Below are 18725 nucleotides of genomic sequence, written 5' to 3'. Positions count from 1 at the left end.
GCCTTAGTTTTTGCTTCTTCCGTGGTTTATCTGGACGTTATAAATGTAAGCTTGCATTTTCCAAAGCTCTGAACATAAACAACATCACTGAACCCTTGCCGAGAGTATTTTCACAGTTGTAAGAAGCGATTTTATTGGATAAAAATTGGTTTCCAATGACGCTTTTTCGCTACAGTCTGCTATAAGGGTCGTGATTGGTCAAAATCAGACATGTGACCTAAGGCAACCAATCATATTACGGCAATGGATACCGTCCTCGTAAACGAAAACTTTTAGATTTAGACGGAAGTTTTGGGTAAAAATCATGCTATTTTGAACATATTAAGCAAGAAATCGCTACCTGTACATAAATTATGGAACTTTTTGGACGTATCGTGCTAGGTTATGACCTGTGACAAAAATGCTTCATGTATATATTTTCGCATTAAACATCGTGTCCGAGCATGAAGATTGAGGCGGCGAGAGCCGAGATGTCACTTGTCAGTGACTTGACTTACATTACATGATCGCACAAAAAGATGGAAATAGTAATTTTATATGTACGTTTGACAACTTTTATGAATGTTGTTGATGTTATTCATTAGTTTATTCAATTTATTTAATGAATTCCTTGAAACATCGTTACTTTGCTCTTTGACAATGTTATTGTGGACCTGCTGCCGAAGCATGTGTCCGAGAATCGTTGTTTTCAATAACATTGCGAAAAATAGTTTATAATTTTAATTCTGCTGATAATATATGATAAATTGAAATTTAATAAGTGTTTTCAGACATTGTGAAATGTGTTAGATTTAATATATGAATCATAAGTCAGGGAGGTTCCTAAAATTATGTCTCATTTTGACGTGACTACTGCCTGGTCGCTTAATCGGCCTTCGGTGTCTGGGGACTCATAACGTTGTGGCCGCCTAAGCGGCCTGCGGTGTTGAATGGGATAATATTGTTATTGTATTGTGTATCATGATCATCACATTGTTACAGTAATTAAATTGCAAATATTACCATAACCCAGCTAGTAGCAAACTCACTGATAACTTATTGTCACTTGAATGGAATTTTTACAAAAAGTATTTGGACTTTTTCTGAGTCCCTGTGGATGCGCTTATAAATTTTGTTGCGTCCATTGTCAATGTTTATGCATATAGGACGCAGGAATTCGTGTCCTGTAAATCCCTGGACCACAGTACATTTTTGTGTTGTGGTTTAGTTTGAAAATTATTTTAGAAATGCCTGCATCTCAAGTGTCACTGTTGAAAAAGATGTTTCAAACTCTTTCTTAAAGTGTCTTGCTGTGATAAGATGTTTTGTTTAGTTTCATGACATTGTTATATACGGCCAATAACAATGCATTGTTTCTGCAAGTATTGCAAACATTTTTCTAAAGTGTCTTGCTGTGATAAGATGTTTTGTTTAGTTTCATGACATTGTTATATATGGCCAATACCAAAGACAGTTGCAACGATTGTACCTGATCTGTAGCCCTGGCCAGATATAGACTTAAGCATGTCAAGAGAACATACTGTTGTGTTTTCAAATGTCAAATGTTTAAACATTCCACAAGCAAACTGAAGACTGGAGGAAGTCCTGTTAAAAAACCTGTCTGCAAAACATGAAAGTAATTAAGACATACCAACGTCAGTCATCACTAACACTACATGGTGTTACCGATGTACAGCAATATGCCTTTCAAATATTGCATATTGCAGTATAGTATAGGTTTTCTGTGTTCTTGAGGGCTCGGGGGAATAAATAAGTTCCATTATTAATAGGTATCTTTCAACCTAAAATCTACACTCAATTCCCTTCACAAATGATGTACTCGCGAATGTGCCTTCAGTAACCCATGCTTGTCGTAAGAGGCGACTAACAGGATTGGGTGGTCATGCTAGCTGACTTGGTTGACATATGTCATCAGCTTCCTATTGCACAGATCGATGCTCATGCTGTTGATCACTGGATTGTCTGGTCCAGACTCGATTATTTACAGACCGCCGCCATATAGCTAGAATATTGCTGAGTGCGGCGTAAAACTAAACACACTCACTCATAAATGTTTCAAGTAATTGGTAGACAAATAGTGTCAACATGCAAGTGATTATGCTCGTGTTTGGGTGCATTTGTGGTGTATGTATCAGTGTCAATCACTGTCAAGCATTTAAGCTACCAATATGTTTAAGTGTGTATACATGTATCACAATATATTGCATTGAATTGTTTTTAACATCTGATGATATTGATACAAGATACATTTTGTTTTTTTCCAGAACGAGGGAGACACTTTCCCAAGGCCACTTCATGAGTGTGATAAATGTTCTGATGCAACTGAGGAAGGTGTGCAACCATCCAAACCTCTTTGATCCAAGACCAATAATTTCACCATTCCAAATGAGAGGAATTGCATACACAACATCCTCATTAGCTGCAAGAGCCTTGGAATACGACCCATTCAAGGTGAGTCTTCTCATACAGGTCTCAATTTCCATTTTTCTTGTGTTTAAATAATTCCAATTTATAACCCAACTCTCATTCTTGTGTATTCAGGGGTTGAAGTTAATCATGATGGTGAAAGGGGCCTTGGAATAACCCAATGTTCCGTTCAAAATAGGTTGGGTTGTCAGGATTAATGATAAGATGCTGATGATACCAGTAACTGGATTGTGTCATCACTTCCTTACAAGCAGCTCTATACATAACTGCAGACATTGCTGAGTGCTCCATCAAATAACACACAAAAACAAATAGAATTGCCAAAATAAGGATTTCCCTAAGCTCACAAACCACAATGGCATTCTATTGTCATATGTGGACTTTCTAACTGGGATAGAGAAAACAGTCTATTTAAAACTCATATGCTGAGGTAATCCCAGCATATGATTCCTGTCATAGACAATATTTACCATTATTATCTGTGAAAGTCATTTATTCAGTAGAGCTACTGTAACATTATTGCTTGATGTTCTATAAGTAGATGGGTGGTCTCAGGGGTGGAAATAACTTTAAAATTGCTAGTGTACTCCGGAACAGTGGCACATGTAAAATCACTTGCCCTGATAATTTTTCCACTATACCGGCCTTTTCTTGTTGATTTTTTAAAATAAACAACATAATAACATTGGAAAGTCAACTGGACACCAGTACAGTGTGATATACAAATTTACTTGCCCGACAGAAAAAAACGCTGGACTCGGACGTCGGGCAATGGGTTATTTCCACCCCTGGGTCTGGTGCCCAGATGGTGTAGCATTTGCTTTGTCTATGGATACACTCCAGGGGTTCATCTTCCCACATGAAGCAGTGTGTAGAACTCCTCATTGATGTCTCCTGTTGCCGTGTTGGCTACAGGACCGCCTTCGCAGAAACACCATGTTCAGAATTTAAAGATTCCATGTCATTAAACGCAACGTTATGGATTGTTACCAAATCAGTGACTAAAAGAAGCCATTGTCATACTTCTGGAATATTGCTGAGTACACCAACAAATATAACCTCCGGTTGAAAGTTACAAAAGTCCCTTTGACGCATCCTAAAGTAGTACTATTTACTGCATCCACAGCACCTTGCTTAAACACATCATTTCGTGTCACTCCACGATGTTTCCTATCTCCAGTTAGGATTTTGAGGATCTCCAGGCTTGATTCTTGTTCTTTTGATCAAGAACATACAAAAGAGTAGTTACATAGGATATCTGGAAGCGTGATCACCAGGGAAGAATCGCATTGTTGATCAGCTAATTCACATATTTTCAGGCTACTATAAATGGCTGAATACAGCTGAGTGCATTGTTAAACAACTGACTGCTCAGATATTATTCTCATCTTCCTTGGGTGTGTGCCTTCCATGTTCATTCTTTATATTGAAGGTCTCTGACTACAGCATAAGCTGCCATTCTTGTGATAAAATTCATTAAAAATATCAGCTACTTTTGATTTTTCTACTCTTTGAAATAAGACACCCTATAATGCTATCTTTATCAGGATGTTGATCTGCGGTCGCTGTACCCGAGTCTGGCGGAGATGGAGCTCGACCTTCCTGCTTTCATCGCCCACAGAGTGAAAAAACTGCAAACACCACGGCGACTGATAGTGGAGATTGACGACCAACCCGACCCACCGCCCAGACTCAAACCTGGGAAACTGAAGCCTCTCACCTTCAGAAGTGTCTCACCAGCAACACCTCAGGTGAGCACACTAAACATCAACAGATGTCTGCTCCGTCAAATGTTTCCTTAAAATCTCCAAGTTTGGTAGGTGTTAGCAGACGGTCTGTGTTCCTGGTTTAAATTGTTCTTGGATTGTGCTGTTTAGGAATTTGGTTTTTCAATCTGTCTGTGTACAGTATTAATGCATGTTGTTTGTCCAAGTGTTATCAATTTCAAAGAGGACAGGTGAAAATTCCTTGTGGAATACTTTTTTTATTGGTAGCACAGCTGATAAGTAGTATATAATCTAAGAGAAAATAACAATTGACAACTAACCCTTGGCTCAATTGAATATGCTGGATAGTATAAATTTGTAAACTTCTTCCTTTTTCTTTTTTTTATATTAAATTGAGGGGTAGCCTAGTGGTTTAAGTGTTCGCTTATTACATCGAAGACCTGGGTTCGATTCCCCACATGGGTGCAGTGTGTGAAGCCCATTTCTGGCCTTTGCTGGAATGTTGCTAAAAGTGGCGTAAAACTAAACCCACTCACTCAATCTATTTCATGGTAGCTGCATTGTATTAACTTTCATCTTGCAGTCTGGTCGCTCTTCTCCCTTGGTGCCAATCAGCCAGGCGAGATCTGCTTCTCCAGTACAATTGGTGCGGACAGTAGTGCGCAGTTCGACACCAAGTCAGATCCTGCATCCAACTCCAGTGCAAACATCTCAAGGTTTGTGCTAAATGAATTCTGAATGTCAAATACTTTGTTCATGTTACTTGTGCTAATTCTGTTTGATGTAGGGGTTACTGGTCCAAATTTCGATGACATGTTGACTTTGTTTAATCAGTTGTATTTCTGTGACTTGCAGGTGCTGTTCCCGATTAAACTTGGCATTGTAAGCCAGGCTCAGTCAACAGCGACCACTACAACTACAGCCCCTGTTGTGCAGTCTCTCGCTGTCTCCCAGCCCCAGTCTCAAGCCACAGCCCAGACAGTCACTATAGTCTCATCAGCAAGTGTAACTTCAGCCTCTGCCGTGCCCATGCAAGCAACAATACAGGCAAAAGTGGTGCCTCAGCAGTTATTACAAGGTAGTCTTTGACAGACACCTGAAAGTAATGCTCCTTGTTAAGAGGAACTTATCATTTCTTTTATTTCAAAGTCGGGCATGAGGTTTCAACAGCTGAATAGGTTTCCATAACCCCCCATGCAACGGTCCGTTGATCTCAATGTGTGATCTTAGTGATAGGGATTCATGGTAACATATTGCTCTTGCTATCAATCACCGATTTGCCACACACTAAACATGCTGATCTGTTCTGGCTCAAATATTGCTGACTGGGAAAAATTTATTGTTAATCACTATACCCTTCTGACTTGTGTTTTCCCATACCGTGAACTTTAGAAAGAGTGTTATAGATCTGATATCACATGCTAAGAAGGCTCTTATTAATGTTATGCCAGTTTCACAGAATTTTGGAATTTTAACCCCGAAAATATATTCTAAATTGTTTGATGCACAAATCTAACCGATTATGCTTTATGGGTCTGAAATTGGGGGATTTCAACGTCATGAATGTCTAGAGAAACTACACCTTTTAGCATGTAAAAGATTATTAAATGTACCGCAATCAACACCAACTTGTATGGTTTATGGAGAATGCGGTAGATATCCAATATATATAAATTAACAAATCAGATGTTTAAATATCGGTTAATTATCCTTGGAATGCACGAACAAAGAATCCCAAAACTAGCTTATAACATGTTTGTACATTTAGATGATAGGGGTGAGACAACATGGGCGTCTCATATTAGAAATCTTTTATTTTCCCATGGCTTTGGATTTGTGTAGCTAAATCAAACAGTTGGTAATATTAACCCTTTCAACACCGCAGGCCGAATAATCGGCCACAACGTTATGAGTCCCCAGACACCGGAGGCCGATTAATCGGCCAGGCAGTAGTCACGTCAAAATGAGACATAATTTTAGGAACCTACCTGACTTTTGATTCATATATCAAATCTATCACATTTCACAATGTCTGAAAACAATTATTAAATTTCAATTTATCATATATTATCAGCAGAATTAAAATTATAAACTATTTTTCGCAATGTTATTGAAAACAACGATTCTCGGACACATGCTTGACGGCGGGTCTACAATAAACATTGTCAAAGAGCAAAATAGCGATGTTTGAGGAAATTATTAATTAAATTGAATAACTAATGAATAAAATCAACAACAGCATTCATTAAAGTTGTCAAAGCGTACATATAAAATTACTATTTCCATCTTTTTGTGCGATCATGTAAGGCAAGTCAAGTCACTGACAGTGACATCTCGGCTCTCGCCGCCTCAATCTTCAGCTTTCGGACCACGATGTTTAATCATGCGAAAATACATACATGAAGCATTTTTGTCACAGGTCATAACCAAGCCACGATACATCCAATAAGTTCCATAATTCACATTATAGGTAGCGATTTCTTGCTTAATATGTTCAGAATACCATTATTTTACCCAAAACTTTTGTCTAAATCTAAAGGTTTTAGTTCACGAGGGCGATATCCATTGCTGTAATATGATTGGCTGCCTTAGGTCCGTGTCTGATTTTGACCAATGGCGACCCTTATAGCAGACTGTGGCGAAAAAGCGTCATTAGAAACCAATTTTATCCAATAAAATCGCTTCTTACAACTGTGAAAATACTCTTGACAAGGGTACAGTGATATTGTTGATGTTCAGAGCTTCGAACAATGCCCGACATCAAGCGATTTGCAGCATGTTATTCATCTGAAGCGAAAACGGAGGTATTTTCAGTTGTTATGTCATTTTACCGGCGGAAAGCCACAGATATCGGGAAATAGGCGACCATACATATTGTTTAAGAAATCTTTTTATAATAATTTTCTGATTACGTAAAGATGAAAATATAAAAGAAAAAGGCACGGGCATATTGTGACATGTCACAAATGGAAAAAATCGCCATAGTTTTTGCTCCTTTCGTGGTTTATCTGGACGTTATAAATGTAAGCTTGCATTTTCATTCAAATATATATTTATTTAAGTTGTAGTTGTATAAATTTAATAATATTATAAAAATAAACTTCATATTTATCAACAGTAGGATTAGATCTTTTAAATTGTGTATGGGATGTAGTAGCAATAACGTTTTACAAGCTTATAATTTCCTTCATAAACATAGGCTTCATCTATGACCTCAGAGTCTCTGGGAACTCGGTGTCATGGCAGTAAATGCCTCTGGTTGACTGGTGTTGAAAGAGTTAATCTATTTCTTAGGCAATTTCGAGAACAATCTGTTAGCATGTATTATCAAGAATGGCATTCCTATCTAGACAATAGTTCAAGATATCAGTTGTATAGATCACATAAGAGCTTAATTCAACCAGAACTATATCTATCTGTATTGACATCTAGAAATATCACTCACATTTGTCAATTTTCAATTGGGCTTGTTAGACTTATCAGTAAATAAGGGCAGACGATTTTCAATAGAGAGACGTTTAAGGATATGTCCATTATGTAACTCGGCTATAGAAGATGATATTCACTTCGCTTTTGTATGCCCACATTATGCTGATTTAAGAAAAATATATATCCCAAATAATTACCTGTTAAAATATCCTTCATCTGCCTTTGCTTCCATTCTATCGTCCAAAAATGAAAATGTAATACGTAATCTTGCGCTTTATGTAAAACATGCTGTTATCCTTAGAAGCAATATCTTATCTGAACTATAATTTCTTTTGTAAAATGTCTGTAACATGTGCTGTATATATACTTGTATTACTTGTATATACAATAAATATCTTTGACTTTGACTTGACAAAATAATAAGTCTTTTGAAAGCACATATCAGGTGACAGACTAAGTTTTACGATGTTTATTGAGCTGTTTCCATGCTTCACTTGTGTATCGATGCTTGCAGGCGTGTTCCACTCAAGTTCTTCATCTGTGATACCTTCTCAGCCCATTACTGTTCAGATTCAGCAAACAGAACAGGGTACCAGACTGATGATACCCACCGGCCAGCTGTCGCAGTTGCCAGGTATGTCAATCTATACACAGTATGGTGCATAGTACTGCTTGACACATGTCCAGTGTCCGACAAATGTTTACGGTATACTTTTGACAAGTAGAAGTTTCATTTAATTGTTGACAGAAAAACTCAATCGTTTTCTGTGTATGTGTAAATATTGCAAGCTCATTTATTAGATTGTTATCATACTGAAAGCATAGACAGTTCCTCGCAGCATTGATCACTGGAGTGGATGGTTAGGCATATTGCCAAATGCAGCTTTTGAAATAAAGAAACGGGGCGGTGGGGTAGCCTAGTGGTTAAAGTGTTCGCTTGTCATGCTGCGGACCCGGGTTCGATTCACCAAATGGGTACAATGTGTGAAGCTCATTTCTAGTGTCCCCTGCTGTGATATTGCTGGAATATTGCAAAAAAGCGGCGTAAAACCATTCTCATTCACTCACTTGAAATAAAGAAACATTACACCATGCCATGAATCTGTTTCAGCCGGACTCATCCAAATAGTTCAGACATCGTCTGGTCAGCAGTTAATAGCCACGTCCAGCCCTGCTGCTCCCATACAGCCTGTGATACCTGTACAAAATGTTGTGTCTACTGCTTCCTCGTCCACTGCCACTTCATCCTCCACTGCAGCAGCCACCACCTCTACCACCTCCTCCTCTATTGGTATATATGTCTCACAACAACCTTTACTCAGTCTTGTCACTTCTTGGACAAAGAAATAATTTGTATATTTGTTAGAGGGGCAGTGGGGTAGCCTAGTGGTTAAAGCATCCGCTCGTCACGCCGAAGACCCGGGTTCGATGCCCCACATGGGCACAATGTGTTAAGCCCATTTCTGGTGTCCCCCGCCGTGATATTGCTTGACTATTGCTAAAAGCGGCATAAAACTAAACTCAGTCAGTCAGTCAGTCAGTATATTTGTTAGATAAGTATGTTTTAGTTAGATGTATTTATGTCTATAAATGTCTTTCTAATGTTAAAGTATGTAGTAAGAATAAGCCTCTGAAATATTGTGTTAAAATTCAAAATGAACTTGGTATTTTTAAAAAAATCTTTGACTCTATTATGTATAGGTATTGGTAGATGTGTTTTAGTTTTGTAGATCTTCCATTTTCCCATTTTTGTTTTTGAAGATTGTAATGATAATTTGACAGTGTATCATTAAACACATAGCTGACCCAAACTCTTGATTCCAGGTCACCATGACCTGGCTGGAGTCTGCTGACTGATAAAACAGTGAATCAGTGTTGTAAATCGACATGTGTCTCAATCTCATGCAACTTTCTTTTCAGTCAATGGCCCGGTCCCCAGCATTAAATGTTGCTTCTTCGTTGACAGCCAGCTCCCCTATGTCAGCTAATACGACAGTTACACCAACCGTTACTCAAGTGAAGAGTGTGCCTGCCGTACAGCTGCCATCCGGTAGCATCCTCTCAGCTCAGAAACCCATCATGAGGGTCACCCCAATGGCCGTCAGCTCAGAGGGTATGCCTTTCACAATAAGAGCTATCACGCCCGTCACAACCATCTCTTCCAGTACCGCTTCCACGGCAACAGTTACAAAAGGTTTGTGAAGACAGTCATGTAGTTTGGCTGAAATGATCCCTTGAAGTCACCATCAGATCTATTATTTAGGAGAGAATCTTGTTCATCTTCATGTTTACCCATGTACTGCCCTGTGTAGTGTTTTGTTGTAAAATTGATTTTTATATTTATTAAGCTGTACAAATTGGTTGAAAAGATTCACTGTCTGTCACGAAAGAAATAATGGCTATTTAGACAGATTCTGACCATTCCTAACAATACCAAATATTTTGACTTTGAGATAAGAATATTGTGCTTCCTGCCATCACTCAATGTGAGAAGTGGAGAACACCAGATTTGTTTAAGAAAAGAAAGATTTAAGGATGTCAACTACTTCATTGTGAATAACACTATGAAGCATACACTCCGAAACGTTGTTATTCACAATAAAGAAGTTGATGTCCATAAATCTTTCTTTTCTTATGTATTCCACTTCTAAATGCCCTTCAAAGATTTGACCAGGTTTGTACATTAATCTTCATGCTCTCTTTTCATTTAGTTGTCCCCAGTACTAATGTACGGCCTTCAGCCACTGTGGCTCAGGTCAGTGTGGTCGCCAGCAAACCTTCCGATTCCATAGCCCCAGTTGTTATGGCAACAAAAAGTGTTCCAGCTGATGACCAACGGGAGCGGAGGCTGAAAGCAGAAAGAGCAGAGGAAAAATCTGAATTGTTTTTGGTAAGTGAAAGCTACAAGGGTCGAAGTGATCTTGGCACTGACAGTATAATTTGTGTTCAATCAAACCCAGTCCTTCGAAGATCCTTCCTAGTCCGGGTCCTCAAGAATGTGTCCAATGCACCATCAGGGAATACATAGTTAAGACTGCAAGTCCATTAGGGCTAGGACGATACACTATGTCCCAATACGATACATGTCGCGATATTTTACCTGCGATATGATACGTATCACAATACATACATCTTGAAAGAATGACATGGTATCAAGATTTAAAATGATTTATTTCAAGGTATTTCTGTTTAACAATAACACTATTGTAATAAACAAACAAGTAACTCTGTCATACTTGCATATTTTCTCTAAATAAGTACTGTTAAATGTTTAAGATAATACTGTTTTGAAAAAAAGTTGTGTATGGATACACCAGTCCACGATACGATAGCTGTATCAAACTTAAATATATCACGATGCATCGATGAATCGTCCCAGCCCTAAAGTCCATCAATTCAGGATTAGTGACAATTGAGAAACAAAGATGTCCCTGAAAATCCATCACAACGCTTGAACTTCTGGCTTAGAATTGGTCCTCAGCAACCTATGCTTGTCGTAAATAGCTTCAGCAACCCATGCTTGTCATAAATGGCAACTAATGGGTCAGGTTTGCTGACTCGGTTGACACATGGCATTGTATGCCAATTGCGTAAATTTATGCTCATGATGTTGATCACTGGATTGTGTGGTCTAGACTCGATTATTTACAGACAGCCACCATAAAGCTGGAATATTGCTGAGTGCTGCAACAAATAAACATCCAAAGCACAAGTTCAAAAGGAGCTACAGGCTAGTTCGGTTTTCACAATGGTGTCTGCTGCATGACATATTATAGGAGATTTATTTAGAGAAGGTATTCTTTCATTCACAATTCTAAAGATTGAACACTGGAAATATTGGTATTATGCTCACACATTCAGTAATCCTCAAGTTGTGTTTTATGATCTGTTGTCAAACCTTCTTTTTCCTTTTGTAGCGGAGTCTGAGGGTAAAGAAACACGAAAGACGGAAAAACAAGCTGGAATATATTTCAAATATGAATAAGAAACATTGTGAGATGAAGCCAGTGTATGGACAAGATTTGTGTGAGGCAGTGGATGTGACCCAATCTTTATCAAGGACCCGTGTTGTTGACAATCTGTGGCATGGGCTTGGTTATGTACAGTGTTTGTGTGCTCATCATTGTCAGAATCCAGATCACCCAGACTTTTACTGGCAACAGTCGGATATATTCAAGGAATTAATTCACACTCCAGAACAGTATTTACAGGAATTGAGGGACATTCTCTCTCGGTGAGTCCAGTCTTGTGAATTATACAGAAAGATTGGGATGATACAGAGTCAAGAAATCAGCAGTATTAGAAGAAACTGTTCCTGATTTCATGAGACTTATTGACAAGGCAACTGCTAGTTAATGAGATATCTAGTCATGTTACAATACCACTTGTCTGAAAGAGTCTCGGGATAGTTTTACTAAATGAATGGTGTATGTACCTGTTAAATGTGAAGAGTGAGGTAAAATATAATATGGTATGGTACTGTAAAGAAGCTAAAACGACCAAATTCATTGTTGATGTCATGCCATATGTTGATTTGTGATATGTCAGTCGGTTGGCCATTTTGTGTGAAGGTTTCATGTGGTACCTAGTGTAAAAGGTTAACATGAGTGTTAATGACGTTTCAGGTACTTGTTCGTCACTCCATCGGTGGTCGCTCCCACCATAAAGATGCATGTTTCTCATCCCTGTCCATCAGCTGAGCAAGCCAAGAAGAGAATGTCTTTCATGCTGCATCAGGAAGTCTCACCCCAAACAGCATGTCTACACAGTCTTTCAACAAAAATGATGGTCCAGTTCCCAGAGCTCAGGCTTATAGAGTATGATTGTGGTACGTTAGTTTGGCCTTGTATTTATGGTGTATGCTGGTTCTTGCGTGATTGTCATCAGTCTCTTATGCTGTGTATATTGATTCACCTGGATTGTGGGGCGGTAAGGTGGCTTAGTGTTCAAAGCGCTTGTTACTGGATATTGTTACCTTCAAGTATGGTCATAGTTTAGCCTTTTATTTCTAGGATTTTAATGTGTGGATTGGTTTGTGATTTCGAGACATTAAAAGGATTCACTTATCTGCCAATCTTGCAAGACAAGTTGCTATTGATCTCGGAAGAGTAACATCAGATACATATGCCCTGATCACACAATGTGAGTGGTTGGACACCTTGTCTGAAATATTCAGCCTAAACTATACATATCTAGTTGAGCGAGTGTCCTGTCTGCGGTTTAAAGGAAGTTAGGTTTTTGTGCATGTATTGTCACCTGGAAATATCTGACATAATTTTCTTATTGTTCAGGTAAGCTCCAGACTCTGGACATACTGCTCCATCGGTTGAAATCAGGAAGTCACAGAGTCCTCATCTTCACCCAGATGACGAAGATGTTGGATGTGTTGGAGGCCTTTCTCAGCTACCATGGTCATCGATATCTCAGGCTGGATGGCACAACCAAAGTAGAACAGAGACAGGTACCCCACACTTGAAGCACATACTTGTTTGAGACTATTAGCCTTTCCATATTCCATTCTGGGCGTAGATTTTCGAAGCTCTTAGCGCTAAGATAGACGTAATTTCAGGGGTTCAAAAATGGTATCTTACTTGTCCGTGGGCTACTAGATAATTTCCACTTATGGTTTCAAACTGCAAATAAACTTGGATTTAATTTCATATCTGTTCAAAATGTAGCTATTAAATTTCGCAATGATAATAAAGCAGAGTTATCGTTTTTTTGCTATGTATCACTTTTCAATAAATAACCCTTTTAAACATTAACATCAAATACCATGTTGATTATTCTTTCATAATTACATCATCATGATTATGTCATAAAATCAGGGCAAGTGGAAAATTAGTCAGGACAAGTTACTTTCTTAAAGTCACTTGCCCTGTGGCAAGTGGCTATTTATAAAAAAAATTGAACCCCTGCGTAATTTAATGTTAATGTATGGCACTTACCACTATCTTAGTGCTAAGATCTAGAAAATCTAGGCCGAGTACACTAAATGCACTCTTAAGGTTTTCCTGTACTCCTGTATTGAAAAAATGAGTTCGTACTCCTGCTGTTGAAAACTTATCTGGAGCCGTGGTGCAGTTTTCAGCATTGAGTACCACCTCCTCTGAGCATATCCCAGCTCCATGTATATTATTGTCAGGCAGTCATAGGAAACCCCTGCGATGTGGCTGACCACATGACTCCCTACTGAAGTCATTCTCGTTCTTGTCACTGTGGAGTAAAGACGACCTGCTTAAGATAGAGAATTTGCCATCATATAATCAGATTTGTGTTGATTTAGTACATTTTGTGATTATTTTGTGAAGAGTAAAACCGAGATTTGATGAAAAGATGACATGTGTTTGGTCTCACTCTTGAACAAATACTTCAGCAGCACCCAGCTTGTCTTCACAACAGACTTGGAGAAATATGCTTCTAACAAATCATTTTCTGACTGGTTGACAGGCATTAATGGATCGGTTCAACATGGATCGTCGTATTTTCTGCTTCATCCTGTCAACAAGGTCTGGCGGCATTGGCGTCAATCTGACAGGGGCAGATACTGTGATATTTTACGACAGTGACTGGAACCCAACCATGGATGCCCAGGCTCAGGACAGATGCCATCGGATCGGTCAGACCAGGGATGCCATACGGACTCAGGCTAGCTATTCAGAAGCGTTAAGTAGCCCTAGGATGCCCATTCTTAACACTTTGGCTACAATCGAAGTTAAGAATACTTAGAGCAAGGCTAGCTATTTGATGGAACTTTGTACTCGCGTTCGGGTCACCATCTTACGTTCACATTGGTCTTCAGTTTGTCAGCACTTGGCCTGGAGACACTCCACTATAGTAGTGACCCGTGAAGATCCGGGGTTAGAATATTGGCCTTCAGTAACCCATGCTTGTAAGAGGTGACTAACAGGATCGGGTGGTCAGGCTCACTGGCTTGGCTGACACATGTCATTGTATTCCAATTGTGTAGAACGATGCTCATGAAGTTGATCAGTGGATTGTCTGCTCCAGACTCGATTATTTACAGACTGCCGACATTTTGCTGAGTGCGGCGTTAAGCAACAAACCATTATAGTAGTTGCGGTAGCAGTTTGTGTGAAAACATGGATGAATTGTTTTCTTTTATTGCTCAGTTTTAAGACGCAATGATTTGTTATTAATAATAATGTTGGTATCATTAAGGGAGCTCAAGCGGTATTTTTAGCACTCTGTTCTACCACACTTTCCTTCTGAGACTGTAGATATATAATGCCATGTTTATCTGTGATTGACATTTCACTGTACTTTCCTCTTGTAGACTCATCAGTGAGAGAACCATTGAGGAGAACATTCTCAAGAAAGCAAATCAAAAGAGGTTATTAGGTGATCTGGCTATTGAGGGAGGCAACTTCACCACTGCATTCTTCAAGGAGGTAAGCAGTGCTCTCTACCTCGGCTTACAACTGGTACCATCTATGCTTGTTTGAGAGGCGTCGTATGAATCCAAGTGTTGTCAAGCTCAGTGACTTGTTGGGGCTGACGACCAGGGTTTGATTCCCTTCGTGTTTGCAATATGTGAAGCCCATTTCTGGTGTATCCCGCCGTGATAGTGCTGGAATATTGTTGAAGGCAATGTAAAATCTGACACCCTCATCACTAGGGCTGCACAATATAACCGATACATGAAGACATGAAAACGATACGTATTGCAACATGCTGATCCAAAAACAGTATTTTGACTTGCATTCTGAAAACTTCATAACACTCGGAAGTCTTCGGATATTTCCTTGTTTCATTTGTGCCAAATATTATTTACATTTAATTTTGTCATCTTTAAATGTTTTTATTAAAGCTTAATCAAGTGATTTTGTTGTGTTCATACTTTATAAATCAAGCATTAACTTGATTATAAGTAGTTTTTTGTTTAAAAATACTTCTTGCAATATATTGCAATACATATCACAGTATATGCTTTAACATCGCAATATATCACAATATGAAAATTCTCTGCAATACTCACCCCTACTCATCACTGTGTGACTTGGTTTGGGTGTCTTCATACCACTGATGGAGAGGATCAGTGCTTATGATATCTTGTGATTGTCACTGTTAGCTGAACTCTCCCTTAATGGGGTGTAATACAACAAACTGTCCCTGGAGGTGCTACTTGTCAAGTGTCTTGTGTAAGGTTACTACTATAGAAACACATTGATGTCAGGATGTTCACCTCCAGAGTCATGCAAGGAATACTCTCTGTTGGTATGTCGCTGAGAATTGTCACAATGTAGTGTGGTGTGTAACTATATCTATATTTTCTTCATTAGACACATAATAACAATTGCTTGGCTAACAAATATAATGACATAGAATCAGATGCAAAATTTTACTTTCTTTGCAGCACACAATCAAGGAACTGTTTGAGGAACCGTCTGGTCTTGACGCACTAGCCAAGGAGAAACAAGCCCAGGCTGCCATGAAACAAGTGAAGGAACTTCATAAAGAACCTCCCAAGAAACTGCCCGAAGGAGAAACAAATGTGCTGGCACAGTTTGAACAGGTGAGTAATTGCAAACATATCAGTGAAGAAGTAGCCCTTCTGGGTAGATATGCACCATGTCCTGTTGTGACATGTCCCAAGTAGCCCACACTGACCAGCTGATCAGATGATGTGGTAACTGTGTCACCTTGGACCGTCATGAACCAGTACATGTGTCATCTACCAATGAAGATCTGGGTTGGAATTGATCTTAAGCAACCAATGCTTGTCGTAAGAGGCGACTAACAGGATCGGGTGGTCCGCCTTGCTTACTTGGTTGACACATGTCATTGTATCTCAATTGCGTAGTTGTATGCTCATGCTGTTGATCACTGGATTGTCTAGTCCAGAATCAATTATTTACAGACCGCCATTATATAGCTGGAATGTTGCTGAGTTCGTCATTAAGCAACAAACATGTTAAGTTTGTTTAGATGACTTCCTATAGGTGGGAAGTTGCCAGCAGCAGCAGTTCTACACTCAAATGAAACAGCATGTCGTTTCTTATAACCAATCAGAAAATCTTGCTCTTTCCTGTTCAAGCTTTATACCAAATTATCCCCAAGGGAATAAATACTGAACAAAACAAATAAGGGTACATAAATGATCTTTTGCAGTGTAAATGGTTCAAAAGATTGTGAATCAAAAATGAATTTCGCATGTTAAAATATTTTATTATGCATGGTTTGGTTCAGTATATAGAGTTCGTTGTTGGAGATGAGCTGAAAAAGAAGAAAGGATATGGCCCACTCATTCTCCTACTTGATTGTGTTTCAGGCTCTGTGCAAGGCGGAAGATGAGACGGATGCTATTGCGGTGAAGCTTGTGAAAGCAGAACAAAAGGCAGAACTGGCCGAGTTTGATGAAACCATTCCTTGGGATGAGAAAGAGGCTGAATCTAAGAAAGATGATGAGGTTTCTAAGGTTGAGCTGGAGCTGGCACAGCTGGACAAGGAGGTAATTCTAAATGTTGAAGTTAGCTGGACAAGGAGGTAATTCTAAATGTTGAAGTTAGCTGGACAAGGAAGTAATTATAAATGTTGAAGTTAGGTGGACAAGGAGGTAATTCTAAATGTTGAAGTTAGCTGGACAAGGAGGTAATTCTAAATGTTGAAGTTAGGTGGACAAGGAGGTAATTCTAAATGTTGAAGTTAGGTGGACAAGGAGGTAATTCTAAATGTTGAAGTTAGGTGGACTAGGAGGTAATTCTAAATGTTGAAGTTAGCTGGACAAGGAGGTAATTCTAAATGTTGAAGTTAGGTGGACAAGGAGGTAATTCTAAATGTTGAAGTTAGGTGGACAAGGAGGTAATTCTAAATGTTGAAGTTAGCTGGACAAGGAGGTAATTCTAAATGTTGAAGTTAGGTGGACAAGGAGGTAATTCTAAATGTTGAAGTTAGCTGGACAAGGAGGTAATTCTAAATGTTGAAGTTAGGTGGACAAGGAGGTAATTCTAAATGTTGAAGTTAGGTGCGGTGTAAATGTCCCAGATGGACAAGGAGGTAATTCTAAATGTTGAAGTTAGGTGGACAAGGAGGTAATTCTAAATGTTGAAGTTAGGTGGACAAGGAGGTAATTCTAAATGTTGAAGTTAGGTGGACAAGGAGGTAATTCTAAATGTTGAAGTTAGGTGGACAAGGAGGTAATTCTAAATGTTGAAGTTAGGTGGACAAGGAGGTAATTCTAAATGTTGAAGTTAGCTGGACAAGGAGGTAATTCTAAATGTTGAAGTTAGGTGGACAAGGAGGTAATTCTAAATGTTGAAGTTACGGTGTAAATGTCCCAGATGGACAAGGAGGTAATTCTAAATGTTGAAGTTAGGTGGACAAGGAGGTAATTCTAAATGTTGAAGTTACGGTGTAAATGTCCCAGATGGACAAGGAGGTAATTCTAAATGTTGAAGTTAGCTGGACAAGGAGGTAATTCTAAATGTTGTAAAAGTCCCAGATGGACAAGGAGGTAATTCTAAATGTAGCTGGACAAGGAGGTAATTCTAAAGGTTGGACAGTGGACAAGGAGGTAATTCTAAATGTTGAAGTTAGCTGGACAAGGAGGTAATTCTAAATGTTGAAGTTAGGTGGACAAGGAGGTAATTCTAAATGTTGAAGTTACGGTGTAAATGTCCCAGATGGACAAGGAGGTAATTCTAAATGTTGAAGTTAGCTGGACAAGGAGGTAATTCTAAATGTTGAAGTTACGGTGTAAATGTCCCAGATGGACAAGGAGGTAATTCTAAATGTTGAAGTTATCTGGACAAGGAGGTAATTCTAAATGTTGAAGTTAGCTGGACAAGGAGGTAATTCTAAATGTTGAAGTTAGGTGGACAAGGAGGTAATTCTAAATGTTGAAGTTACGGTGTAAATGTCCCAGATGGACAAGGAGGTAATTCTAAATGTTGAAGTTACGGTGTAAATGTCCCAGATGGACAAGGAGGTAATTCTAAGTGTTGAAGTTAAGGTGTAAATGTCCCAGATGGACAAGGAGGTAATTCTAAGTGTTGAAGTTAAGGTGTAAATGTCCCAGATGGCACCATCGCTTCATTCTCTTTTTGTTGTCACTGATGAACAGATAATCTGTAATTCACTGCAACACACTGGATAATCTCCTAATATAAGTTGTACTTGGAG

The 18725-nt window shown here is 38.9% G+C and overlaps 1 protein-coding gene and 1 long non-coding RNA gene across 2 annotated transcripts in view; both read left to right on the top strand.

Moving 5' to 3' along the window:
- LOC124266117 (helicase domino-like) overlaps window positions 1-18725 on the top strand; it is a 74383-nt gene that overhangs the window by 35940 nt on the left and 19718 nt on the right. Inside the window, 16 exon segments of the mRNA XM_046700929.1 lie at window positions 2265-2451; window positions 3975-4178; window positions 4738-4870; window positions 5010-5029; window positions 5031-5232; window positions 8098-8217; window positions 8695-8874; window positions 9550-9777; window positions 10295-10473; window positions 11501-11817; window positions 12209-12411; window positions 12875-13044; window positions 14034-14217; window positions 14868-14995; window positions 15961-16119; window positions 16876-17055. Of these exon segments, the coding sequence (XP_046556885.1) occupies window positions 2265-2451; window positions 3975-4178; window positions 4738-4870; window positions 5010-5029; window positions 5031-5232; window positions 8098-8217; window positions 8695-8874; window positions 9550-9777; window positions 10295-10473; window positions 11501-11817; window positions 12209-12411; window positions 12875-13044; window positions 14034-14217; window positions 14868-14995; window positions 15961-16119; window positions 16876-17055 (2794 nt within the window).
- On the top strand, window positions 17572-18185 carry LOC124266080. The gene is made up of 3 exons (XR_006895627.1): window positions 17572-17600; window positions 17846-17919; window positions 18141-18185. It is a non-coding gene; the product is annotated as an uncharacterized LOC124266080 (long non-coding RNA).

The sequence above is a fragment of the Haliotis rubra genome, unplaced genomic scaffold (genome assembly GCF_003918875.1).
Source record: "Haliotis rubra isolate DU_JTF1 unplaced genomic scaffold, ASM391887v1 Scf123, whole genome shotgun sequence".
NCBI lineage: Eukaryota > Metazoa > Mollusca > Gastropoda > Lepetellida > Haliotidae > Haliotis > Haliotis rubra.
Note: the sequence above shows the minus strand (reverse complement) of the source record. Positions and strands in the feature narration are given on the sequence as shown.